The 27,468-nt window shown below is 39.0% G+C and overlaps 1 protein-coding gene across 1 annotated transcript; it reads right to left on the minus strand.

Annotated features, from left to right (window-relative positions):
* Window positions 1-16,019: 16,019 nt before the first annotated feature.
* LOC105437440 lies at window positions 16,020-21,120 on the minus strand. The gene is made up of 3 exons (XM_030972689.1): window positions 20,944-21,120; window positions 20,469-20,735; window positions 16,020-16,217 (listed from the first exon to the last, which is right to left on the minus strand). The coding sequence occupies exons 2-3, from the start codon at window positions 20,708-20,710 to the stop codon at window positions 16,070-16,072; spliced, it is 390 nt and encodes a 129-aa protein (XP_030828549.1). The 5' UTR covers window positions 20,711-20,735; window positions 20,944-21,120; the 3' UTR covers window positions 16,020-16,069.
* Between the last annotated feature and the right edge of the window lie 6,348 nt (window positions 21,121-27,468).

Consider the following 27,468-nt stretch of genomic DNA (forward strand, 5'->3'; position numbering starts at 1 on the left):
AACGAATGAACGTTAAAATTACTATATGTAAGACTTGATCCGTCTAGCCACATTGCGTCATCGGGACTTGAGCCGGTCAGCCCGATCCAGTAGTCCTTAGTTGCACCCTCTGCGATGAAGTCCTGTTCCTCTTGGGACTCGATGAAGACCAGATGAGATCCGTATTGGAAACAAGCAGAAACCGCGGAAGCTTGATTCATCTTGCAAGTGCTGAAATTGTAGGACGACCCGCCGTATTCATATTCCACCGGGGGAGATGAGCATGCTTAAAAGATGAAAACGATACGTAAATTACTAAATGTTAAGAGAGTAGACAAACTGATTATTTTGGGTAGAAACTGAAATATTCAAAGAAAGTAGACAATGATGATGATGACGAAAATAATAATAATGATAATGAAAATAATGATATTTAAAATAGATGCAAAGACATAAACAAATAGTGCAGTTTAAATAACCAATGTAAAAAAAAAAGCTCACCATCGCAAATAATGGCAAAGTCACAATATAATTATTATCCTAGACCTATTATAATTATGTTCAAATGCAGGACGTCATTGCAGTGTTTCTTTTACTCAGAGCATGACCTACTACGCTCAGAGTCAGATAAAGACTGAGAGAGAGATGAAGAGAGAGAGAGAGAGAGAGAGAGAGAGAGAGAGAGAGAGAGCAGGGCTGTGAGAGGGGGAGTCGGAGAGGGGGTAGGGGAGGGGGAGAGAGTGGGGGGGGGGGGGGGGGGGGAATGGGAAAGGGGTCGCGGCTACATTATGATATTAAATGATCAAATGCATGACGTTATTTCATTGTTTCCATTACTTACCGGAGATGATGGTTTCTTGCGATGTCGTCGTGTCTGACATCGTGGTCGTAGGGTACATCGTGGGTTTGATCGTCGCGTCCGTAGTCGATGATTCTCTTGAATCTGATTTTGTTTAAAACAAACATAACTGAGTTAAATAGTCATAATTTAGATGAGGGTTAAGGGTGTTGAAAAATTCAACCATTTTTACAAAACAATGAAATTAGGAATGACACCCAAACAGGATTAGATGACAAAATCTAATAAAATTTAGCTCCATTTAAACATAGATTCCACAGGTTATTATTTTATAAAGTTTGATGTTTTGTCAAATCCAAAGGGAATTAATTTGCAAAATAATTTATTCAACTGTGTTCCTGTGGCGTGTTTGCTATTGTTCAGCTCAGAGCAAAGATTAAGACGGTATTCTCCCCCCCCCCCCCCCAGTGATAGGAAAGGATCAACAAAAAAGTCAGATAGAGACTGAGAGAGAGAGAGAGAGAGAGAGAGAGAGAGAGAGAGAGAGAGAGGGGGAAGGGAGAAATGGGGGGGGGGGGCTATTATGGCTAACTATTATGAAAATGATTAAATGCATGACGTCATTTTCATGTTTCTATCGTTATAATCCACTTAGACATACTAGAGAAAATGGTGTTTTGAAAAGTCGTTGCGTCTGAGCGTTTAGACATCGTAGTCGTAGGGCTCGTCGTAGGCTTGGCCGTCGCTTCCGTCGTTGACTCTGTGATCTCTAGAAACAACACGACAAAAAACATAAATCAATGACGATACATAACTTTATTTTCATGTTAATTCTTAGACAATACATAATATACATAATGTATATTAAACTTTGGTGTGATGGTAAAGAGTACAATAGTAAAACTACGATATTACATATTACAAAAATTAATTGACGAAACACAAAGAAATTGTTCAAGAATTGTTAAGGTTATAACTATTTATTTAATTACTTTTGTCTTTTTTATTATATTCAAATGTAAATTGATGTAAATATATATGAAATGTGAAATAAAACACTTCGGTAAGAGATCAAGAAAAAAAGTACAATATCTGATAAAAGATACATCAAACTGCGTGCAAGTAAAAACAACTACGGAAATTTTGTTTACCCCCGTAGAAAATCTCTCATGCTCTTGTTTCATTAAATTGGCCACCCCCCCCCCCCCCCCCCAATACGCCTATTACATACACCTACGTTCATCGCAGTGTCTCCCTCGAAACCCACTTGAGCAGCGACAGTTGTACCCTACCAAAGTCTCCTCACACCAGCCGTTTTTACAGAAGTTTATGCCACAATCTGCGAAAGAAGTAATACATGGGATAAAACCCAATACGGCTAAACAAATTATCCTTACATTTCGTTCTGTTTGTTGTGAAAAGGTATATTTTGGGGCTTTTGACAAATTAATCTATACAAGATAAGCAAGACTAATGCTAATGCATTTTTATCAGGGCTTAGATATATCAAAGTTCATGAAGCCATATGCCTACTCCATCTTTTCAAGGGGGGATGGGGAGTTTTAAGATCGGGCCAAAATTTCGCAACGACTCAGCCAGCCGCTGAATAAGCGGGGGGGGGGGGGGGGGGGAGGGGGGGGGGGGGGGTAAGAGGGCACTTTTTTTTGTCTCGAAATTTGAAAATTTGACATTTTGTTCCGTTAGGGGGGGGGGAAGGTCACCTTTTTTAGGTCAGCCATTGGCATAAAGGGGGGGGGGGTTTTCCAAAAAACATACACAAAACATACACATAAAAAAAACTCAAGGGGGGTTAACCCTAACCCCCCCTCCCCCCCCCCCCCCTGCGTACGCGCCTGTACGCCATAGCCATCGGATGCCCCTTTCATTGGTGTCAGTGCCCCTCCTAAAATTTACTGTTTTGCCTGGTGATTTTCACTGCCATTGCCGACCAATCGTTCCTGTTTTTATTTTGTAAAAGTTGTATGGTTTAGGTTAGAGTTGCCATTGGCTTTTAGGTTGAGGGTTAGGATTAGGGTTGGGGTTAAGGTAAAGTGTTTGTTCCAGTTAAAGAAAATGTCTATCCTTATAGACAATTACTCTGAAAGAAAGCAAAGAAATCTGAGAAGCAGACTGGTAAAAGTTCGAATGAAATCGGACAAACTTTAAGAAAATTATGAATTGTTAAAAGTTGTAATCACTATGCAGGCACTTCAAGTTGGCGATATCGATAAAGTCGTCAATATCTAGAAAGCATGATACTTACCCGGGATTCTGTATATTATATGTTGGCAAGGAACTTTTCCAGCGACGAAAGCAGGGGAAGAGAAGAGTTTTGGGACGGTCTGCAACATGGTGCCATCGGGCAGTCGCATCCGCTTATAGGACTTCGGCAAGGTGCTTTGCAGGTTGAACTCGCCTCGACCAGAAGTTTTCGTCTGCTTGGACGAATCCGATAAAACAGGCAAGGCTGTGTGGAATAAAACAAAAATCAAATCGATAGTGAGCTCTTCCTCTAGCTACTGCTCTCCCTTCTCTTCCTGCTTCCCAATCCTCCCCTCTTCCTCCCTCGCCTCCCTCCTCCTCCCCTTTCCACTGTTCCTTCCCTTCTACCTCTCCTCCTCCTCCCCGCCCTCCCCTCCTTCTCCCCATTTTCTATCTCCTCCGCTTCTCCCCTATATCTCCTCCTCCTCCTCCCTTTTCTCAATCTCCTACTCTTCCTCCTCTTCCTCCCCGTCCCCCTACTACTTTTCTTCGTTCCCCTTCCCCTTCCCTATTATCCTTATAGCACATTAGCACTCCACCTAATCCTACTCTTTCTCTTTTCTCCGCCTCATCTTCCTTCTTCTCTTCCTCATTCTCCTCCTCATTCTCCCTCTTTCTCAACTTCCTCATCCTCCTCCTCCTCCCCCCGTTCCCCTTCCTTCTATCCCTCCCCTTCCTCTTCCTCTTCCTCCCATTCCTTCTCCTCGTACTCCGCCCCGTCCTCATACCCCTCGTTATTCTCCCATTTTGGGGTGCATCTTCATTCTTTCCTCTTCCCCGCCTCCTTCCCTTCTTCCCCTCTCCTAACCCATTATAGGCATGAAATTTCCCTTTAAATAGTTTGAAATATTCATTTAGGAGAATTTTCCAAAATTAGAACTATTTATTTACACCTCGCTCCCATTTTGCTTCATTTGGTAGTTTTGAAAGCAAACTTTTGTTTAGCAGCATTCGTAAAATCATGAAAATATGACGCAAATAAATTATGAGATCAAAATTATTCTTACCCCTTCCCCCTTCTCTCCCCTTCCCCTTCCCTATTTATCCTTATAGCACTCCACCTAATCCTTCTCCTCTTCTTTTTCCGCCTCATCTTCCTTCTTCTCTTCCTTATTCTTCTCCACATTCTCCCCCTCTTTCTCAACTTCCTCCTCCTCCTCTTCCCCACATTCCTTTTTCTCCTCGTACTCCTCATCCTGAGTCCACCCGTCCTCCTATCCCTCTTTATCTACCCATTTTCTCCCTCTTCATTCTTCCCCCCCCCCCTCGCCTCCATCCCCTATTCCTCTCTCCTACCAATTAGGAATAACATTTCTCTTAAATATAGATTGAAATATTCATGTGGGAGAATTTTCCAGAATTAGATTGAGATTCCACGTAGAATTGACACCTCGCTCCTTTTTCGCTTCAAATTATGAAAGCAACTTTTTTTTCAGCAGCATTCGTAAAATTATGAAAATATGACGCATAATTTATATGAAGTCAAAATTATTCTTACCAAACGACAAACAGGTTACGGTACCAAACAGCAACTTCCACAATTTACCGATCTTTTGGACTTTAGCCTGTATTTATAATTAAAAGAAAATGTTAATATTGCACAAACAAATTGAACAAGAGTAAGAACAAGAACAAGAACAAATAACAACAACAGAAAATAATGATGATTAATAATTTAGAATGATGTTAATGGTATCATGGTAAACGGTACATGGTAATGATGATGATTATAATGATGATTATATCATAATTATGAATATCAATAAGAGCAATTACGGTTAAATGTAACACATATCACTAAAGTAAAATAAAATGTAATTCGATTTTACATGGATTGAATCATATCTTTCTAACAGACCAAAAAAAACAATACTAGATGATGTCATATCTATTTTAAAAAAATCCATGTTCCATAAGGGGTTCCTCAAGGGTCACGTCTCGACCCCCTCCTTTTTGCACTCTTTACAATCATTCTGATCGACATTATTCAGAGGCATTTCCCAAATGCTTCTTGTCATTGTTTAACCGATTACGAAAAGTCATACATTTCTTTCAGTCCTAAAACAGACCATCAAGATGACAATATCTCAATTTTAGAATTATGTATACGATAAAAAAGAAATTATGTCCGTTCTTGGATGTTCCAACATTAGCTACTGCTTAATGATGGAACATGGTGGGAAATGATTGAGTTTTCATTGTTGGAACATCCAGACAAGTTACACAGTTAAATATTAATCCACAGTCAGAGACTCAGAAGTAAAACTGTCAAGTTCTGTGAGAAATCTGGGTGTGATTCTCTGGGTTTGATTCTCGCTTTAAGATGTATAGAAGCACATAGCTAACGCATACAAATCTGCCTTTTAAAATTATGTTATACAATCTCCGTCACATTCGTAGATACTAAGACCTGAAAAGCACAGAAAGCCTTGTCCATGCATTTATTAGTAGTAGACTCGATTATTGTGATGTATTATTGTTTGGTTTGCTAGATTCACAAATAATCAAGTTGCAGCGTGTCCGAAATGCATGTGCAAAACTGGTGACCACTGACCAATTCCTCAAAATCTTTCCATATTACACCTGTTTTTATTAAGCTACATTGGTTGCCAATAATGGTAGATAATTGCATTCGAAATATTTGTCCTTGTTTACAAAGTATCGAAAGGCCAAGCCCCACATTATTTTTCAGAATTAATATCTTTTAAATCACATCCATATGCACGCAGTGGCGTACGCAGGATCTTTTCAAGGGGGGGGGGGGGGGGGGGGGGGGGGGGGGGGGGGGGGGGGGTTAACATTTTGAATCGGGCCAAAAAATATCGCAACGACTCAGCCAGCCGCTGAATAAGCGGGGGGGGGGGGGGGGGGGGGAGGGGGGGGGGGGGGTAAGACGACATGTTATTTATTTATTTTGGTCCCGAAATTTGAAAATTTTGCCGATCGACATTCCGTTCCGTTGGGGGGGGGGGGGTAAGGTCATCTTTTTTAGGTGATCCATTAGGATTTTCTTTTTCTTTCTTTTTTTTAATTAAAAAAAAAAAAAAAAAAATAAATAAATAAAAATCAACACTCAAGAGGGAGGGGGGGGGGGGGGGGGGAATCGGGCCAAAAAATATCGCAACGACTCAGCCAGCCGCTGAATAAGCGGGGGGGGGGGGGGAGGGGGGGGGGGGGGGTAAGACGACATGTTATTTATTTATTTTGTCCCGAAATTTGAAAATTTTGCCGATCGACATTCCGTTCCGTTGGGGGGGGGGGGTAAGGTCATCTTTTTTAGGTGATCCATTAGGATTTTCTTTTTCTTTTTCTTTTTTTTAATTAAAAAAAAAAAAAAAAAATAAATAAATAAAAATCAACACTCAAGAGGGAGGGGGGGGGGGGGGGTTCCCGAACAACATACACACAAAAAACTCAAGGGGGGTTTAACCCCCCCCCCCCTTGCGTACGCGCCTGTATGTGCACGTAACTTGCGAAGTACACAGGATAAGGTGATTATAATGCTACCTCACACAAAAAAGGAAGTAAACTCTTGGAGATTTTGCTTCAAGTTGAGCCGCTCCAAAGTTTTGAAATAACATGGTGTCATGAATTTAATGTACTTTCGAACAGCAAGACTGGGATAAATCAATTTCGATTGAATGGATTGGAAAAGCTGCGAAATTGGATGGGGAAAGGTATCCTTTCTCTTCTCTTCTGTTCCTTTAAAGTTTTTTTCTTTTCTTCTTCTCCTCCTTCCTTTTTATTTTCTATTTTCTTCATCCTTATTCCTCTTTCTTCTTCTAGGCCTGTTGCAGATCAAATATTGACGTTTAACTGAAGAGAGCATGGAATTGGCCCAATAGACCAGTTCGTATTTAGGACATAATACAATGTGTATCGAATGATAATTACGAAGACTCCAATCTTACTCAAGCTTTTGCTTTCTTTGGCTGAAGTTGCATGAACAATCATATCTCTCTAAATTTGAACCATACTGCTATCATTATTTAAGGCATGCGGCACTCTCCTTTTCACCACACGTACATTGCTTTTTATAGCATGCCCTTATTTATGATATTTTTTATTTTCATTTCTGTTTAATTATCTTTTTCTTGTTTGCTGTACAGATTAATTACCTTGTATTTTTTCGAAATGTATCATATATATTTGCTTATAATGTAGCAGACAACAAGTAAAATGGCAATCAAATCAAATCTGACTAATGATGGTCATTTCACTATGATTGAAACGAAAACATAAAATACTTACCATTCTACAGATTAATGTTCAAGAGCTTCGAAAAATGATCATGATAACCTGACGTCTTCTCTCGGATAAGAATAACAATCGGAAACGAAGAATACAATTGCTTGATGACGGAAAGGCGGGAAATATTAACCGTAAGATTCAAACAGAAGGCTACAGCGATCGATCAACGGGGATCAATTGAAATTGCAGGAGACATTATGACTTGATATCTACTTTCGTCAAATTGTAAATGGTAAATGATACGTTTTTTCCTTCCCTATACAGGCGTTAAGCTTGTATGAGAACGGGATCGATATGAAATGCACGTTACGATAGAAACAAGCTGGTATAGAGGCATGATACATTAAAAATAATGAGACCGTTATGCACTGTCAGATAATTTAATATCGACGTCCATCACCGTTACCTCCATGAATATTTTCGGCATGAAAAAAAAAATTGTTTATTGAATACAGTCATGTATAATTTAACTATAATAATGCGTCACGCTTGGATGCTCTTGCTTTGGAATAATATTGGATGGCATCGTTTTTTTCTTCTCGTCTCTGTCTCTCACGCACACATACAGACACGCACAAACGCACACACACAATACACTCACGAACTCATACAGACACGCACAAACGCACACACACAATACACTCACGAACTCACACAGACACGCACCAACGCACGCACACAATACAGTCACGAACTCATACACAAAGATCATAATTAATGAACACATTTTCATTTTCATTTCACCTTAATAATTTTTCTTTTTATGCCGCCATCCATAGTGAAGCGTCATTAATGATAAGGGCCCCCTGCACTTTTCCGCGGATAGATAGGATAATACTTTAAATTCATAATACTTTATTATAGTAATGTTATGTTCGTCATTATAAGTATATATTTAAATCCCATTTAACCATTTGTTTATTATTTTTTTGCATATTTGAATTATACCTTTCGTATACCTTTCGTTTACATGTGTTTGTTATTGAGTTATTGTTTTTTAGAAAATATGCAAAAATTAATTCAAATCAATTCAATGTAGCGAATTCGTGAAAATTTGCAACTTTCATATCAATATCAATTTTTTTAAAAATCAGCGCCGTCCTTAGCTGCAGCGGTGTGTCAAGGGGCTCTACTCCTTTCTATATTTTGTCCGATTTCCTAATCATTTCAAGGAATATATCGCGAGAGTGATGTCTGTCAAGATGGTGTCGATCCATCTCCTGGGCAAGTTTGATTGGAATATTCAACTTGTTTCTTAATAGACCTGGGCCCCGTCTTACAAAGAGTTGATATCAATCGTAACTTATTTGCGATTGATGCCAATCGTAACTATGTACAGAAGAGATAGGAGACTGCAAACTTGCGATTGATTGTAGGACTTACGATTGATTTGGATCGATCGTAACTCTTTGTAAGACGGGGCCCTGGACTCTCAATATTATATCAACAATTGGATTGCTTTAGTTTGGTTCCTAATAGCGTATTGAATCCTGAGCCTAATGCTATTCTGGGTAACAAAGCAGAGAATGTGACGCTCATCATCTCTTCTTTGATGAATGGAAACACAATGATTCAGTATACTAAATCATTGTGTTTTTGTGCGTAAGAAGTGTATCTCCCAAAGTTAAAATCCCCCAGATGTACGTGTTGTGATGGAAGTAAATGGCCTTCTCTGAAGAGGTCGACGTGCAGGTCATTGCACTTGACGAAGCAAAAGGTCATCCAGTAAATAAGGCTTGATTATGAAATCGGATGGTATGCTTTGTATAATAATGTAACTCGAATACTAGATCAGTCAGAAATAAATCTCTTATTCTGTGTGACTGAGTTATTGAGAATGACATTGATGTTTTTTGTCTAACTCCCGGTCTAACTGAAAAATGGCTACGAGAAGAGGATAATGTTGTAATAGGGGAAATAACTCTACCCGGCTTCTCGTTCCTCGGAGCCGAATTGTCGTCGAAGAGGAGGAATTGGGATTCTCTCTAAGTCAAACCTCAATCTGTACCTCTTCCCAGAATCGACAATGGATATAATACAGTCGTTTGAATATGCCATTGTATCTGACAGATCTTGTCAAATTAACTATAGTGCATCAACATGGCTGATCGTCAACGAAACGGAGTTAAGTCTTTTGATCAAATTATGGAAATGTAAGCATTACTTTGTTATTCCTTGCTCATTTTTCCTGATTAAGGTGTTATATGAAAGGGCAGAAAACGAACTTCCTAAAAATGTGATTTCTATTTTCTTTAAAATTCAAATACCACCCTGAAAACGAAGATTGTTGTATTGGTTCTGAAAGTACGAGAGCTTTGGAAACCTCTCTGAATGGATCGCTTCAAGTTGCCGACAGACAGTGAAGTTCAGAAGCTTGTTCGCTACTCTTCAACTAAGTCTTGTGCCCTCAATCCGATTCCGACCCGGTTGTTGAAGCAGCATCTCACACCTATGCATCTAAAGTTGACAGCTATTATAAATCAATCTTTGTCGTCGGGTGTTTTTGCATCTTCGCTTCGCAATGATATCTCCTGCCCTCAAGAAGTCCCAGGACTTTGGTTTGGAATTTCTTTTTGGCAATAATGGTATTAGCGTCGATGAACTTAATTTGAGGGGTGGGGCGTATATATTATTATTAATATACGCCCCTAGAACTTATATTCATTAAACATTCAGACTTTTTTTCCTGCCGCCAATAGTCATTAAGGTAATGTGATTGAAAGTCAAAATCTAATTGTCTGATAGTGCATAACGGTCTGGGTTTTTTTTCCAATTACTATTGTTCAATTAATTCCAGCTTTTTTCAATCGTATTGTGCATTAGATATATCGATATCTATTCTTTAAAGCTATCCCATAATTTCGATCCCCTCAACAACCCCTCCCCTCTGAAAATAATTGGCGCTGATAGGTATTCCAATGAAGCTGTCTAATAAAATGTCTATCCACTTTCAGTGTTATTAGCGTTACATATATTTTCTTTAATTTTGTTTGGTAGTGACGTAAAAGATGTCTTGTCTATGCGCGCCTGCAATACTAATTTATCGGGTCTTGTCATAGGTATAGATCTCTATTTGTTGTGGACGAAAAGGAAATGGAGTTTTGATAAATAAATCAATGAATACAACAAGTCGAATCGAAATAGCATACTTTTAAAGTGACAGCATCCACCACAATTATGAAGCTAGTGGTGATGCAAAACTGTGTTGCAAGTCTTTAATAATTCTGAAATATAAGGCTATGATAATAAATTATCAATGACGCGCATAACACCGGAAGCAATATGTTTGTCGATTGTAAACGTACTTTTTAAAAATCACATACCCTTTCCTTCAACCTGCGTTAACAAAAAGACCATTTTATACATGCACTGCACTGTTAATGACTTGACATATTATTTTTTAAATGCCATAAAACGTACAATTGGTGTCAGGAGGAGGTCAAATCAATCGTGTACACAAGATAAGCTGTGTACTCATATCACGAGCAGAAGGAACAAGTAAAAGTTGAAAGTTTCACATTTAAGTTCTGCATTTTAATAGTGTATCATAAAAATTCCTGGGAGGTACGTCTGACGTCTGACATCAAAAGACAATCTGACAATATCAATGTTTTGTTTCACTATTGAAGTAATTGAAATACAATTATGTAGATATTTCACTTACTATCGGAAGGCTTGAGGGTCAATAACGGATACAGTTGGTTACTCTGCTCTAAATTGGGGAGGGGGGGGGGGGGGTTCGTGGGCACCGTGATGAAGAAAAACAAATCTCTGACAAGTAGACTATACAAAAAGATTTAGTCAGCACTGATGATAGCTCATTGAAAATATATTCCTCTCACATGAATCAGACAAGAAGAACAAAATATAAAATTAGGAGGAAAATTAGGTTGACTGTCTGCTATTTATTACCTTCTGTTGCATACAACTAAAATCAATAAATAATAATTAATAAAAACATCACAGCTGTACACAAAATAATGAGGATTCATGTGGGCAGTCAGCACATATATGATAATCATTTCAGAATTCTGTTATATCTTGGCAAGATCCAGGAAGGATTCTCATTTATTGTCATTAATAATAATGGCAATAACAATGTAATGATTCAATTCAATTGAACACTTATATTCTTTTATTCAATTTGACAAACATATTTGACATCTGTTCAAACAATAAAATTTATACGAGGAACATAAATATAATAAAAGAACTTGTATTACAAGGAAGAAGGCGCAAAACCCGATAAGCAGAGCTTGTAATGGGTAAGTCCGAATACACAAATACATAATATACATTATAAATAGAAGAAAGGAAGAAAGGGGTAGGCAAAGAGGAGAGGAGGATAGAGAGCTTTGAGAAAGAGAAAAGAAGAGAGGAAAAGAAGAGGACTGCAACATAGTAGCAACGGAGTGCATGGCATGCATACACAACATAATGGCAAGATATAGGTGATGGGTATTATGTTGAAATATTTGACTGCATATATATATACATATATATACTTTGTTACAAGTACATGCATTTATACAACATAGGCCTATACATACATACATGTATGTTTGCATAATTAGACACATGCATACAACATACTTCTACATCCATACACATCCCCTTATACAATATACATACACACTCGTAAACCTAATCGGGTATAGGGCTATTACTAAAATTGTAATGATACATTTTTTAAGCTTCCAAGAGAACTCTTAGCAGAAATACAGATTTCCTCATAGAATCAAGTAAATCGTTCCAAAGCTTAGGACCGGTAAAACAGATATTATTTTGAAAAATACGTTTATGGTGTTTAGGAATATAGATTTTATCAGATGATCTGGTACCTTACTTATGTATCTGAAACACATTGAAATTGGCCGCAGAACTGAGAAGGTAGTTGTGAGTTTAGACATTTATATGATAATGTACATTGACATAGGCCAGAGGCGGCGGAACAAATTCCAAAGTGGGGGGGGGGGGGGCACCAACAAAAAAGGGCACTTTCTGGAAAAAAGGGCACCTTCAAATGGAAATCCTCAAAGCGAAAATATACAATTTTTTAGACATTGGTATATACCCTATATTGTGATTACGGTACATTATCAGGGATGATTTCAATATTTGTTTCTTTTTTACATCATATAAGATCATTGCTTAAGCATCATACTTTGCAGTTGGGTATGATGGTCTGACAATTCATTTGCGAGCGAGGACAAATTTAAAGATTTGTGAGGTCGCAGTGCGAAAAATTACATAAAGAGGAAAACCCAAATCCTGATGGGGTTATAAGCACATTCTCATAACGGAAGACTAAAAAGACCTTTGGTAAGTTACATAATTACAACATCTAGGCTATAACCAAGAGCGAGCAAGCTTTTGGGGGAAATTGCTCTTAGTCGCTTGAAATTAGGGGCACGTTTAATGACGAGAGGAAAAGAGGACACTTATCGAAAGGGTTAAGACACTTATTAGAAAAGAAAAGGAGCATGTGTCAAAGTACAAAGGCTAACTATCAGAGGTGAAAATGGGGTACTTCTTACACCTAAAAAAAAGAGGCACGCACCAGGGATGAAAAGGGATTTTATAAGAATGAGAAATGGGCATTTGTCGACGGAAAAGGGGCACCCATCAGATTTTGATAGAGGCATTTATAAGAAGTGAAAAGGGGCATTTATGAAAAAGGGATAGGTTCCTTATTAGAAAGGTAAAATGGGCACATATCATGTTAAAAAGGGTAATTATCAGAGGTGAAAAGGGGAAATTATGAGAATGAAAAAGGGGCACTAATGATAAAGAGAAATATGCATTTGTTGAAAGAAAAGGGGCACCGATCAGATTTTAATAGGGGCATTTATCGGAGGTGAAAGGGGGCTTTTATGAGAAGGGGTGTGTGGCTCTTATTAAAAAGAAAAAGAGGCTCATGTTAAAATAAACGGGGCACTAATCAAAGATGAAAGAGGGTAATTATGAGAAGGGGAAGGGGCACTTATAAGAAGGAAAAAGAGCATTTATTAGGAAGGACAAGGGGGACGTGTCAAAATAAAAGGGGCATTTATATAAGATGAAAAGAGCACTTATCAGGAGGGGAAAGGGCACTTGTCAAAGTAAAATGAGTATCTCTCAGAATTGAATAGGGTCATGTACAAGAGATGAAAAGGGGCACTAATGAGAATGAAAAGGGGCATTTATGAAAAGGGAAAGGGGCTCTTTTTTAAATGGGGGCACGTATCGTAAGAAAAAGGGGCACTTAAATGCACAAAATGTAAAGGGGGCACATGTGAAAATATGAGGTGCGCTTATCCGAGTTAAAAAGGGGTAGTTATTAAAAGGGAAGGGGCACTTTTTACAAAGGAAAAGGGGAGACTCTCAGATTTGAATAGGGCCATTATATCAGAGGTGAAGGGGGCGCTTACCAAAAGCGAAAAGGGGCGCTTCTTGTCATGAAAAGGGGAACTTACTAGAGATTAAAAAAGGCACTTATGAGAATGGAAAATGGACACTTATTGCAAAGGAATATGTCAACTTGTCAAAAGAAAAGGGGTACGTGTCAAAAATAAAATTGGCACTTAGAAGAGGTGGAAAGGGGAAGGGGCATTTAAAAAAATTAATAGGGGCACTTGTCAAAGTAAAAGGGGCACTTTTCCTTTGTAAAAAGGGGCACTTCTTACAAAGTTAAAGGGGCACTTTTCCAATGTAAAAAGGGGCACTTTTGGGTACTTGAAAAAGTGGGCGCAATTTTAAATTACGAAGTTGTTTACTCGTTATTCAAAATGGCGCCGCAGTTGGCGCATTCGAACTCTTGTGACTGTGAAAGGGTGTATAAAGGGAAAATTTCATTTGAAAGTGCAAAATTTCTGTTTTTCTTTTTTCTTTCTAATTCATTATTTATTGTGTTGTTTCCCTGTGTCTTTAAAGTGATCAGAGTAAGAAATAGAGAGAATACGACACAGATGTTTTTGTGTGTCTTATTCACTCTATTACTTTATTGTGCTTTTTTTTATTCTTTTTTCATTATTTCATATTTTCAAAGGTATCAATTTAAATTTATTAGGGAAGAATAAAGACCAAGATAAAAATCAAGTTTCAAGGCCATACCAAGGGACCTCTTAATTACATATCACATCATATATTATACATGTATTATCATACCATATCATAAAATGTCATATACATACCACACGTACTGGAACATAGTAATAAACACAGTAATAAAAGTACCCTGCCAAATCAATTAGTCCTGGAACAAAGTGATAAAAGTAACTCTGTCACACAGTAAAGGTAGTCCTGGCACAAATTGAAAGTACTCCTGGTACATGTACATAGTCAAACTAGTCTGCGTCTGACTCAGACGATGACATATGGAAAAGTGGTGTCTTTTGGCGAGTCTTGAACGCATGCTCACGCACATGTATTATGAACAATGGGCACAGGCTTCAAAAACCGTTCTTTTGTCAATGATATTGGTGTATATTTGCAATGCTGCAAAATACAAGGCTGGCGTGAACGGTATTCTATTGTCTACATTTTTTTCTTGTATTTTCCAGAATATGAGAAAATAATTTCAAAAGTATTCGCGTCGGAAAAGGCCATAGGTGTGTAGATTATATCAAGATACACCTATGTATGGCCTATAGAACGCACACAGACCATTCACAAATTTATGGCCTGTTACCCTATGGAAGACGGAACACTGGGGGCAGCATCACCAAAATTTATAGATGTGTAGATTATACCAAGATACACCTCCATGTAAAATTTGAAAGAAATCTGTCAAGGAATGTGGCAGTTAGAGCGCCTACGTAAATTTGACTCGGCGACGGTGAGGGCACGCTTAAGAGACCAAAATACCCGGTCGGCATCATTCCGGGGGATCCTATTATAGCTGTAGAAGTTGTGTACAGTCGAGATCCGCGATCCGTGGGCGGGGAGGGTCGGAGTAAAGTCCTGGTCACCGTTATCCTGGACCCTCATTGGTGTGTGGCCTGCTGACTCATCCCCGCTGGTGCTACTGATACTAATTAAGCTATCCGTCGCACTGAATGTAGAGGGGTTTAGTTGGTCCATCAATTCAGGGGTGCTGAGGCCCGGGATAAGGTCCAGGTAGGGGCTGACAGAAGTAGGAGCATAGGTGGGACAGGTGGGTTGGTACTGCTGATGCGGCAGTTGCTGTGGTTGCTGCTGCAGCTGCCGCTGTTGAGTTGACATGTTCTGTACACACAAGAAAAATGCACATTACCATGGGCGTAAATCCTTATGTAATACCTATTGTTCAGGGGGTGGGAAGATCTATTCATTCATCCCCCCCTGAACAATAGGTATTACGTAAGGATTTACGCCCATGCACATTACAATAAAGAATCTCTATAAATGTTATATTATACATAGAATGATAGTTTATTTCTTTATAATAACCTACCAGAAACTGTCTGACGACTGGCATATTCCCTGCCAGTTGCTTCTGATGAAAATGGGGCTGCGGCTGTTGCTGAAACTGCTGGGAAATGGGCCGGAACAGGCCCTGGGCCGGGAACTGGGAGGCCGCGGGCAATGGTGGGAACATGGCAGTAGGAGCTGGGGGTGAAGCTGGGGGTGGAGCTGGGGGTGGAGCATGGGGTGAAGCCGGAGGTGAAGCTGGAGGTGAAGCCGGGGGTGAAGCCGGGGTGAAGCCGGGGGTGAAGCCGGGGGTGAAGCCGGGGTGAAGGCGGGGGTGAAGCCGGGGGTGAAGCCGGAAGTGAAGCTGGGGGTGAAGCTGGACACTCCTGACCACTCGTACGGTGCCCCTCATCCATTTTCTGATAGCACCGGGACAAGGTCAGGGTTTCCGTCTGGAACTGACAGAACTTCTCCTTCGGGCAGTTGTACACCACCGTCTGCAACCAGCTGGCCACGCCTCTCTCTCGTCCAGTTGCCTGGTTGCAGACTCTTCCACCTGGGAAGGGGGGGGGGGGGGAAGAGAAAACAAAGGAAAATGAGGTAAATAAATGCAAATTTCAAAAGACGTGTGATATTGCAAAGTACAGTACACCTTATCGTAAAATAGAAAATTATTGAAACCTGAATAATTGCAAATGTCAAAAGACATAAGTAAGCGGAGGGCCAAATTCAAATATCATGCTTATAGTTTTTGAGTTGGTTGCCACTACTGAATACCACAAAAACTAGAAATCGCAATCTGTATTGCTGTGCAATGCGAATGTAGCAGTGATTTTGTGTCATCCTTATTTTCGAAGGGAGGACATAGATTCCCTCTCTCCTCCCTGAAACAAAAGGATGACTTAGAGATCCCCACTAGTGGCTCAGCCTATTGTCAAGACTAGAAGCAGCATAACCAAAACAATATGACGTGTGAGGATTTGAGTATAATGCATCTCTGTAGGAAATTTGAAAGAAATCTGTCAAGAAATGTGGCAGTTAGAGCACACAAAATTCAGCCACCAAAATATGACCTTTGACCCTATAACAGACAGAACACAGGTGGAAGCATCACCAAACACTAAAGATGTGTAGATTGTACTAAGACACACCTCCATACAACATTTGAAAGAAATCCATCAAGAAATGTAGCAGTTAGAGCGCGTTAAAGACATATGACATTTGACCATATAACAGACAGAATGATGAGGGCAGCATCACCCAAAAGTTTAGATGTGTAGATTGTAACAAGATACATCTCCATTCAAAATTTGAAAAAAATCTGTCATGAAATATGGCCTGCAGAAATGACCTTTTGCCCCTATAAAACACGGGACACTGGTGGCAGCATCGCCAAAAACTATAGGTGCATAGATTTTACCAACATACACTTCAATACTCAATTTGAAAGAAATCTGTAACAAAATGTTGCAGTTAGACTGCACACTAGAGCTAGTGCACACAAGACATCCATCAAAATATGACCTTTGACCCTATTCAAGACGGAACACTGGAGGCAGCATCACCAAAATATATAGGCTTGTAGATTATATCAAGATACACATTCAATCAAAATTTAAACAAAATCCCTTGAGAAATGTGGCCTAAGGATCGTACACAAACCATCCACAAAAATAAGGCCTTTTACCCTATAGAAGACGGAACACTGGGGGCAGCATCACCAAAAGTTGTAGGTGTGTAGATTATACCAAGATACACCTCCATACAAAATTTGAAAGAAATCCGTCAAGGAATGTTGCAGTTACACCGCACACTAGAGTGCACACAAGAAATCTATCAAGATATGACCTTTGACCCCATAAAAGACAGAACACTGGAGGCAGCATTACCAAAATCCATAGGTGTGTAGATTATACCAACATACACCTACATTCAAAATTTGAACAAAATCCCTTGAGAAATGTGGCCTATAGAGTGGTGAAGTGTGACGTCATCAAAAATCTATTTTCAGAATTTCTCAATTTTTTCTTCATTTTCCGAAAGAGCATCAAAAATTATGTCCAAATGTCGAACACCAATTGAATATGTTAAGTATTTGCTGAGATATGATCATCTGAATAAATATATTTCCTATAGGAACTCAGTGTTATAAAAAAAATTGAAAAAATTGAGAAAATCCAAAAATAGATTTTTATGACGTCACAGCTTCAGTACATTATAGAGCGCACACAAACCATTCACAAATTTATGGCCTGTTACCCTATAGAAGACGGAACACTGGGGGCAGCATCACCAATATGTATAGGTGTGTAGATTATACCAAGATACACCTCCATGTAAAATTTGAAAGAAATCCGTCAAGGAATGTGGCAGTTAGAGCGCACACAAGAATATGACGGGGCCGCGGCGTAACGCTGCTGAATCCAAAGTACCCCACCGGCATACTGCTGGGAAATACAACAAGCACACTTGTCCTTGTTTATTCCAAAGGTTTTTAATCCTATTACACATTATATACCTCATTTTAAGATTCTTTACTAATCCTGTCTTCTGATTGGTTGAAAATGCAGTCATGTTCTTAACCATGCCCGCTAATTGAAATTCATAGTCATTTTTCCCGGCTCTACCGGTTTATATCAATTTTTCATAGCACTTTTTCCATGGCTGTGAAACGTGACGTCATTTTGCTGCGATCCCCATTTTGGTTTACGTGTTACCGTATAAGTTTCTTTTGTGCGATGACCGATGTGCAATACCGTTAACGGTGTTTGAGTGCAATTCGATTTTGGTCGCTGCATTCAGGCGACGAATCTACCAATCCACGCAGCGCAGACGACCGATCGCCATTTTGTGTACTAGTCTCGATCGCAAAATACTGGGGTTTTTTGTTTCCAATTTTTTGTCAATAAAGAGGCAAAATGGAGGACACAGCTATGCCAAGATTTCAACTTATGGATGACATTCAGCTGCAAGACTTAATCGATTTTGCTGATAGCAAAAATACGAAGTATGCAGTAAAATACGGCATTAAAATATTTGAAGAGTTCTTGCGAAATGTCAACATGGACCTCGGAGATGTAAACAGACTTCCGAATGCAGACCTGGACAAGACCTGGACTAGACGCACAGTCTGTGTAAATATGTTGCGAATTTGTGAATTTATAAAGTTACTGTTCATGTTCTACTGTTCTACTGGAGCACAGCTTGTTGGTGATATCATCCTGTACAAAAGTTACTGTTCGTGTAAACGTGTTTGGTATTCCCTGTTCTACTGGAGCACAGCTTGTTGGATTTCATACTGTACACAAGTTATTGTTGGTGTTAATATTCATGACTTCAAAGAGATGGAAACCTAAATGGGTGAGTCAACATTTTCCTTTTTTTCGGTATATAAAATATATATTGACTGCTTTTAATATTCGAGGCATAGTTGTTTCTATAGGGTCTCAGAAAACTCACAACCTGCTATGACCCCGCGGCGCAAGCGCCTTGGGGTCATAGCAGGTTGTGAGTTTCCCTTGACCCTATAGAAACCACTATGCCTCTCAAAGCAGTCAATATATCCTTAATATTTCAGAGGTGTTTTTTAAAAATTTGTAGCAAACACCTCAAAATCGGAGGAGGCATCCAAAAAACCTGCACTTTTGACGAAAAATAGTATTTTGTCAATAATATTTTAAGAAAACCTTGAATCACCATGGTGTCATATAAAAGACAATTAAATCACCTTCATTTTGACATCGCAATTTTAAGTAAAAAAACATGATATTTTGGTGATTTTTTTCGAAATATTGAATTTTATCAAAAAACATTTTTTTCCATAGATCAAAATTGGAGAGATTTTTCTTTTGTTACTTTCCAGAAATGTGCCCATGTACACAGACAATATCCTGTGCAAAGAAGAGGCTTTTATCTCTTTTTAGTGAAAAGTTATAGCAACCCAAAGTTATTGATTGGATTTCCACAAAAACAACATTTTTGCCCATATGTGTATTATCTGTATGCATAGTGTATTAGTGTATTGAGGACTTGTTTGGTATTAAATCAAGTTTTAAATCAGTCAATGACCGAAATAAAATTTTGAAGAAAATAGAAAGAATGCCCTGCATACAGGCCTATCACAATACACATATGGGCAAGAATAATAATAATAATAATATCAACATTTATAATCCACCCAAGAGATGCTCAAGGCGCCTAACAATGTAATATTTTTGTAGAAATCCAACCATAACTTTGGGTTGCTATAAATTTTCACTGAAAAGAGATATTATAAGCCTCTTCTTTAATGGCACGGTATATTGTCCATGTGCATGGGCACATTACTGTGTAGTTACGAAAAGAAATACCTCTTCGATGTTGATATATAGAAAAAATATATATTTTTTTTAATAGAACTCAATATTCTGGCAAGGTACGCTTATTTTGCGCTAATTTTAGACCATGGGTTATGTAAATGAACTTATGAAGGTTTAAAACATGGGTTAAATTTAAACCTCCTTTGTGAATTCGGGCAATGGTGGTTCAAGGTTTTCTTAAAAGTTTATTGATTAAATACAAATTTTTGTCAAAAGGGCCACTTTTTTGACACCCCCTCCAATTTAGGGGGGTTTGCTACAAATTATTTAAAAAACACCTCTGAAATATGATGTATTGTGATAAAATCTTTCAAATAAACTAGGTGTGCTTAGTTTGTGTGGCAGTAGCAGGCAAACCCCTATTTTCTGACTTTGGCCCTTCGCTTGAATTATGACACAAGACATTTTAAAGTACAGTTTAGGTCATCTAGAAATAGGTTTTCAATTACCTTTTTCTTGGTTTCCCGGTCCCTTCTCTGGTTCTCCCCCACATCAGGCACACTATTTTCGCCCGTCTTCTTCCTGCTGATGCTGGTGCTGGTGCTAATGCCGGCCCTGTTCCTGTACCTCTTAGACGCACAGACTTGGCTGTCAGCACTGCTGCCCCTCTTCCGACTTTCAGTTCCTCTGTCCTCGTCCTCATTGTCGGGTGCCCCAAAGTCTTCCTGCGCCCGATCCACTTCGTCATCATCCTCGTCCTCGTCCTGGCTAGCAACCTGAATTTTTAAGTGACAAATAAAAGGACGCAGAGAAAGGTGAATATTATGTAAATGCAACACTCAAAATATTCTGTCAAGGACTGACAAAAAGAAGATGCACATTTAAATAGCGGTTCTATATAAATGTGCTGTCAGCTAGGGACCGACAATATAAAGACAAAGAAGAGGATCATTTGAACACACAAAAGTTCAATGCCAAGCTTACCCTTCCTAACTCCTGTCCCTGAGTCCGGGGCCGAATGACCTCATCCAGAAAGGCCAAGTTCTGCAGCTTCCACTCCTGTCTGCTGGTCAACCTGCAGGATGCTTGGCCAAGTTGGCCTGACTTCCTCGCAGATCTGGCCCGCTTCTTGAGCTTGCCATAGGCACTTCGGAGGTTCTTGAACCTTCTTTGAATATCCTTCACTGCAAACAAAAGAAAATCACATTAGAGGGAGTCAGAGGAAAGTGAATATTATCTACATGTATTTACACAATTTAGTAATTTTTCATGTGACTTGGACAATTGACATTGAAAATGCAATACAAATCAATAATTTAAGCATTTCAGGCATCATGCACATTTATACATTACGGTAAGTATTTTCACAATTCAGGAACTTTTCTTGTGACTTTTACGATTGACAATGAAAATACAATACAAATCAGTAATTTATGAGTTAAAGAAATGAGAAAATGGTCATACTTTAGCTTAGCAAAGTACCAACTATATATTGTGTAACTATGTGTACCAAAAATTTAATAACTCCATAACTTGACCGATTGGTGCAATACATGGGGAGCCAATATTTCTTCTAGAAAAACTAAAGTCAGTTTTCTCAAATCGTCCTTGCACCAAGCCAACCCTTTTTATTCAAGGTAAAGAAATTGAAGTGGTTAACGAGTTCAAGTTCCTAGGTTTGAATTTTGATTCTCATCATTCCTGGAATAGTCATAGAAAAACATATTTTCAAGAGAAGCGCTTGAATGTTCTTAAATGCCCGACAGGCACATGACGGGGTGCAGATACAAAAACGCTACTAGTACTATACAAATCTTTTATCAGATCTATATTAGACTACGGAAGTGAAATATATGACTCTGCAAAAACTACCAAAAAGACAAAACTAGATATAATTCAATTGGAAGCCCTAAAGATAAGCTCTGGTAGAACGTATTTCACCTCGTTAGCTGCATTACAAATAGAATGTGGAGATATGCCACTGGAAATCAGACGGATTCTAATGAGCTCAAAACAAAGAATCAAAATCAAATCATCTGACAAAAACCATCCCACTAGAGAATGTCTACTGGATTGCTGGCAATATCGCCTCCTAAGTTGGAAAAATGAAATTCCTTTTTATTTGAGGATCATCAGACCAGACGGACCAATGAAATCATATATTCTAGCCAAGCATCCACTGTGGCTTTCTTCTCACCCCACTGTTTCCACTGACCTGTCAGAAATGATGTCAAAGAAAGAAAGTTTTAACTACGATATGAGAATTAAGACAATTGAACTCATTAATGAACTAGATGGAACTTCGACTGCGCGCAGTCGAAAATGATGCCTCCGTCATAGAGCAATTTTACAAACCAAAACAGAAGAAATTTTTCAAATTCAAGTTCAATTGTAATTCATTAACAGGTTCTCAGAATATCGTGATTACAAGGAATTTCTCATATACATATATGACCCTTTGATCTTTGACCTCATGACCCTAAAATCTACTCAGTTAATTGGCTCTGCAAGATGTCCTGAGTTAAATAGTAATCCATCTGTCAGTTCTAATGAGAATGCGTTCACAAGCTATTTGTGCATACATAATGAGCCCATGACCTTTGACCTCTTGACCCAAGAATCTACTCAGTTCATATTGGCTCTGCAAGATACATACATGATTTAAGTTTGGCAGGAATCCATCAATCTGTTCTAATGATCATGCTATCACAAGCTATTTTTGCATACATCATGAGCCGCATGACCTTTGACCTTGACCTCATGACCCCAAAATCTAATGAGTTCATTGGCTCTGCAAGATACCTACATGATGAAAGTGTGGCAGGAACCCATCGATCGGTTTTTCCAGATAACGCGATCACGAGAACGAGACGTACGGACGTACAGACGTACAGACGTACGGACGTAGGAAGTACGGACGGACATACGGACGGACGTACGGACAACCTGAAAACATAATGCCTCCGGCTACTTCGTAACGGAGGCATAAAAATGGTCAGAACAGTACATATACAGATGGATTAAAGAGTGAGGAAGGAGGAACAAGTTCTGCTGTGTATATTCCCAAATATGAGGTAAAAATAGCAAAACATATTTCTTCAGTGTCAATAGTCAGCGCTGAACAGTTAGCAATTCCTTTAGCTCTCCAGTGGGTTCAAGAAAACAGACCTAGTAAAGCAGTGATATTTTCCGACTCCCTCAGTGTTTTAAAGGACTAAACTTGTGAAAAAAGGCCTTCAAGCATTGAATCTGAAATCGTATACGGTACACTTTAACACAGAAAGAAAACAATGGTACAAGTGTATGTTGTGAGTGGATACCATCCCACTGTGACATTGCAGGAAATGGAAAGGCCGACAGCTTAGCCAAAACAGCAATAACACATGATATTAAAATTGTTCTTCCTTCCAGTTGTGAAGAGATGCTCTCGAAAATCCAAGATAAATCGATGAGGCAATGGCAAAACCGATGGGATAATTCCCAAAGAGGCCTTTTTTTGTACCATATTCAACCAAAAATGCAACCTACATTTGAATCCAACCTGCATAGTAAAAGAGATGAAAGCATAATTCACCGACTGAGACTGAGAGTCGGTAGTTGCCTTTTGAAAGAAACTCTTCAAACTAGGCAAACATCCAAATGGTCTTTGTTTATATTGTAACAAAACAGAAAGTGTACAACATTATATTATTGACTGTAAACAGTTCGACAGAGAAAGAATAAAGCTGCGACAAAGAATTATACCACTAAGCCTGGAAAATGTTCTCTCTTCAAAGAATCAAAAAACTATATTAAGATATGTACGACAAACAAAGAAATACAATATCCTTTAACCCCCCCCCCCCCCCCCCCATCTATCCCTCTCCCCTTCCCTCTTTTTGTTGTTGGTACTATGAATGTATTATGTAACTGTTTATGTAATTGTAATGTAAGCAGGGCTCAAATAATTTTTTTGTCCACAGGGGCTCTTTCAACAAAAAAGAGCCCCCATGAACCTTCTCATGGGGGCTCTTTTTTAAATACAAATTTCCATTGAATTGGTACCCATGATACTCCTCAATTCTTGCTATTTCATCTTTATCAATTATTTAAGACAGCATTTTCCCGGCATACAAATTTACAAGTTACATAGCTGTTACTTTATTTCCTCCTCATTATTCGGAGCAACCTTCACATTCTTTCTTTACCCAGGGGCAGATTTAGCAATTTGCTAAGGGGAGGGGGAGGGGGGGGGGAGGATTTGACCCACTGCAGAGCATCGTCTATAAAGAGCCGCATAGCGGCGATGCAATTTTTTTTTGGTGCTATTTTGAAGTTTGAACCCCCGTCAGTGATGTTTTCCTGGTATCTACTTACATCTACTAATACTGTGTGGGTCTGAACACATAACAGCGTTTTTCAATGCACATCACATTTTCACTTGGCAGCCCAAAGGAGGGGGGGGGGAGGGGAAGTTAAACCCCTAACCCCCCCCCCCCCAACAGAAAAGATAATCTTTATTTTATAAATCCACAGGGGCGATTTTTAATTTAATTTTAACAGTTTCTTTGCTCGTTCCTGACAAAACGTCATCGGCCAAAACATGGAAACTCAAGTGACATCATGCTTAGAAGTACACTGTGTATCTGAGTGGCCTAGATCCGCAGGATTGATAAGCAGGATGATACATCCCCCCGGCCCCAGCAGTGGACCAGCAAAGGACAGACGCACAGAGTTTCCAAGCCAGGAGCATATGACGACTCAACTATCACGACACGACTCAAAACTAGACTAGGCATAATTCGCAAATAGTCAAATCTGACTGAGCACCACAAATATAACCAACAACAACAACAACAACCAAAAATATAAAGTTTTAAAGATTTCTTCTCTACCCACCAGTCCACTTTATCTCCTTAGCCAGCTCCGCCAGTTTCGCCTCCTTCAGCTTGGTGTTGCGGTACTTCTCATGTCTCAGATTGTAGAGGTATGGATGGGCCTCATAGAACTTTACAATACGCTGAAGAAGAGCTGGAGATACGTCCTTATATTCTGCATCTGCAGGATCATGGTCCTGTTCTGGCTGCTCTGGCAGTGTCTCTGCCCCGTCTCGTTCCCCCGTGGATGGCTGCTCCTCTCGCTCATCAGGAACTCGGTTGACGTTGGTCTTCTTCTTGGCCTTTCCACATTTCCTCTTCTTCTTTGCTGCTGCTCTCTGCTTGGGAGGCATGGTGCAAAACTTGGGAAACCTTGTGAAATTTTATAATGAAGTGTCTCCTGCGAAATTTCTTGTGAAATGTCGTTATGTATGGTCAAGGATCTCTTTGGTATTGTGTTGTTATTGGTGGTCGACTGAATTGATGGCACTCTTCAACCGCGCCACATGCACGCGCGCGCACACGTAATGTGTAATTGCGTAAAATGTGTATTTTACAGTTCTGTGGGGGAAACCCCCCATATAAATTGTAGACAGAAATCTACGGCCGCCGCAGGGACCTGACTGCTACCCGTGGAAATGCTGCGGCGGCCGTAGAATCTATAGACTCCAGGTTTTAGACCCTACGGCCGCCGTAGAAAATGTAAAGCACAGACGGTTATTTGAGTTATAAAATACTTACAGAAAATAATGAAATGAAATGTATTAATTTATTTATTTTTATTCGCCAAGCTCCCAACATACAACAATATACAAGAATCAGGGGCGGATCCAGGAATTTCTTCCGGGGGTGGGGGGGGGGGGGGGGGCGGCACACGGGAGGCACACGGAGGGGGGGGGGGGCACACGGGGGGTAAGAGGACATATATTTATTTAGTTTTGGTCCCCCAAAAATCGCAACGACTCAGCCAGCCACTGAATAAGCAGGGGGTTAAGGGCACTTTTGGGGGCGGGGGGGGGGGGGGCACGTGCCCCCTGTGCTCCCCCTTGATCCGTCCCTGAAGAATAACAGATCAAAATTAAGTCGGCTTGAACAGGATAACAAACGAAAGCTCGAGAGCTTATTTCGAGTGGGGTCTCCGACACTTGTAGGCCTACAAAATTATTAATAACTTATTACAGATAATAATGATGATAATTATAATAACAACATTAAACTGATGAAGAAATTATAATAAGTACAATGAGAAAAAAAAGGGGGGAGAAGAAGAAAAAGAGGAGGAGGAGGAAGAAGAGGAAAAATATGAATGCTGTATAGTACAAAAACACAAGTATATACAAAATAAAAAAGTATGAACCGTCAGAAGGAAATTTTCAATCATATAACATGTCATTCACTTATTTCCTCTGACTCTCAAGGGTCAGGTTAATTTAGGCCCTATTCATTTGATTTCCTCTTAAAATTAGCAACATCTCCTATGCTTCCTTCATATATCATTAGGAATGGAATTCCAATGTTTTATGGCAAAGTAATAAACGTACTACCAATATATTACAGTAGTGAATCGGCTATTTCGATTCGACCTAGCTAGTATGATATGTCTTATGCACGTGATGCAAAACAAAAAATCTAATGATTGCATTCATTATGATGAAATGGAAGCATGTATGTTTTTTTTCTTTTTCTTTTTTTCTTGTTTTTTTAATAATAATTTTTTAAACAATTTGTTATAGGATTTCCCGGCCAAATTCGCGAGTTTATCATTCAAATTAATTTGTCTTGCGTTCAAATTCGACGGTTTTAGTGCAGTCAGGTATATCTCGGGTTATATTCCCTTTTCTAGTTTTCAAATCTATGGAATTTTCGTTAGAATCTACGTATGTTTCATTCAAATTAATGAACAATGTGCTTCTTTCGCTATTTGGTCATTCGATTTGGCGCAACACGATTTTCTGACAACTCGACGATGTACTTTTAGCATTCTAATTCATTTGTAGCATTCAAATTAGCACTTTGTGCACTTAAATTGATGGTCAATATACATTTCTCGTTTATTACACACTTTTTATAGCTCATTCTTTTTCTTTCAAGATTGTTTTTTCATGTGTATGTCATCATATTTCATTTTCTTGCATTTATACACTTATACTTATTAGATTTATATGATATTCATCAGCATTTAAGTTTGATTGTTAAGAAGTTTTTGTATTTAATTTAGGATTTTGGTCGAAGGGTTTCATAGATCTGTCATTCAATTTAGAAACTGCTCAACTAGCATTCAAATTAATATTCACTTGTCGAAGCGTAATTTTTATCATTCAAATTAACACCTGTCATTCGTATTCGTAATATTTTTTTTCAAGTTAGGAATGTTAGGGGAAGAATTGCTACAAACTTTTACAGTTTTTAAATAATGCAGTTAAAATGCATGATTTGCCATTGGGGTATAAGCTATTATTCCATTTATTTATTTTCATGACAATGCAGATGGGTGTAGTCAGACATAAAGTAAAGAAGGGGCGAAATCAAGGGATATGGCATTTCTGCACGGACATGTTCATATACCCGGGAGAGGTGGGGGTACCCTCAATCGCCCTTTTTACTACAGACTTGGAATTTTACAAAAGTAATTCACATCGTCTCTTATACCCAG

This window comes from Strongylocentrotus purpuratus, unplaced genomic scaffold, assembly GCF_000002235.5.
Source record: "Strongylocentrotus purpuratus isolate Spur 01 unplaced genomic scaffold, Spur_5.0 spur5_scaffold_6, whole genome shotgun sequence".
Lineage (NCBI taxonomy): Eukaryota > Metazoa > Echinodermata > Echinoidea > Camarodonta > Strongylocentrotidae > Strongylocentrotus > Strongylocentrotus purpuratus.

Excerpts from the sequence above, each read along its gene's own strand:
- LOC105437440 (XM_030972689.1), bottom strand. The coding sequence starts at position 20,710 with ATGATGACGAAGTGGATCGGGCGCAGGAAGACTTTGGGGCACCCGACA. Across the intron at positions 16,218-20,468 it reads ACCGGGAAACCAAGAAAAAG|GTGGAAGAGTCTGCAACCAG; the intron begins GTAATTGAAAAC and ends CCCCCTTCCCAG.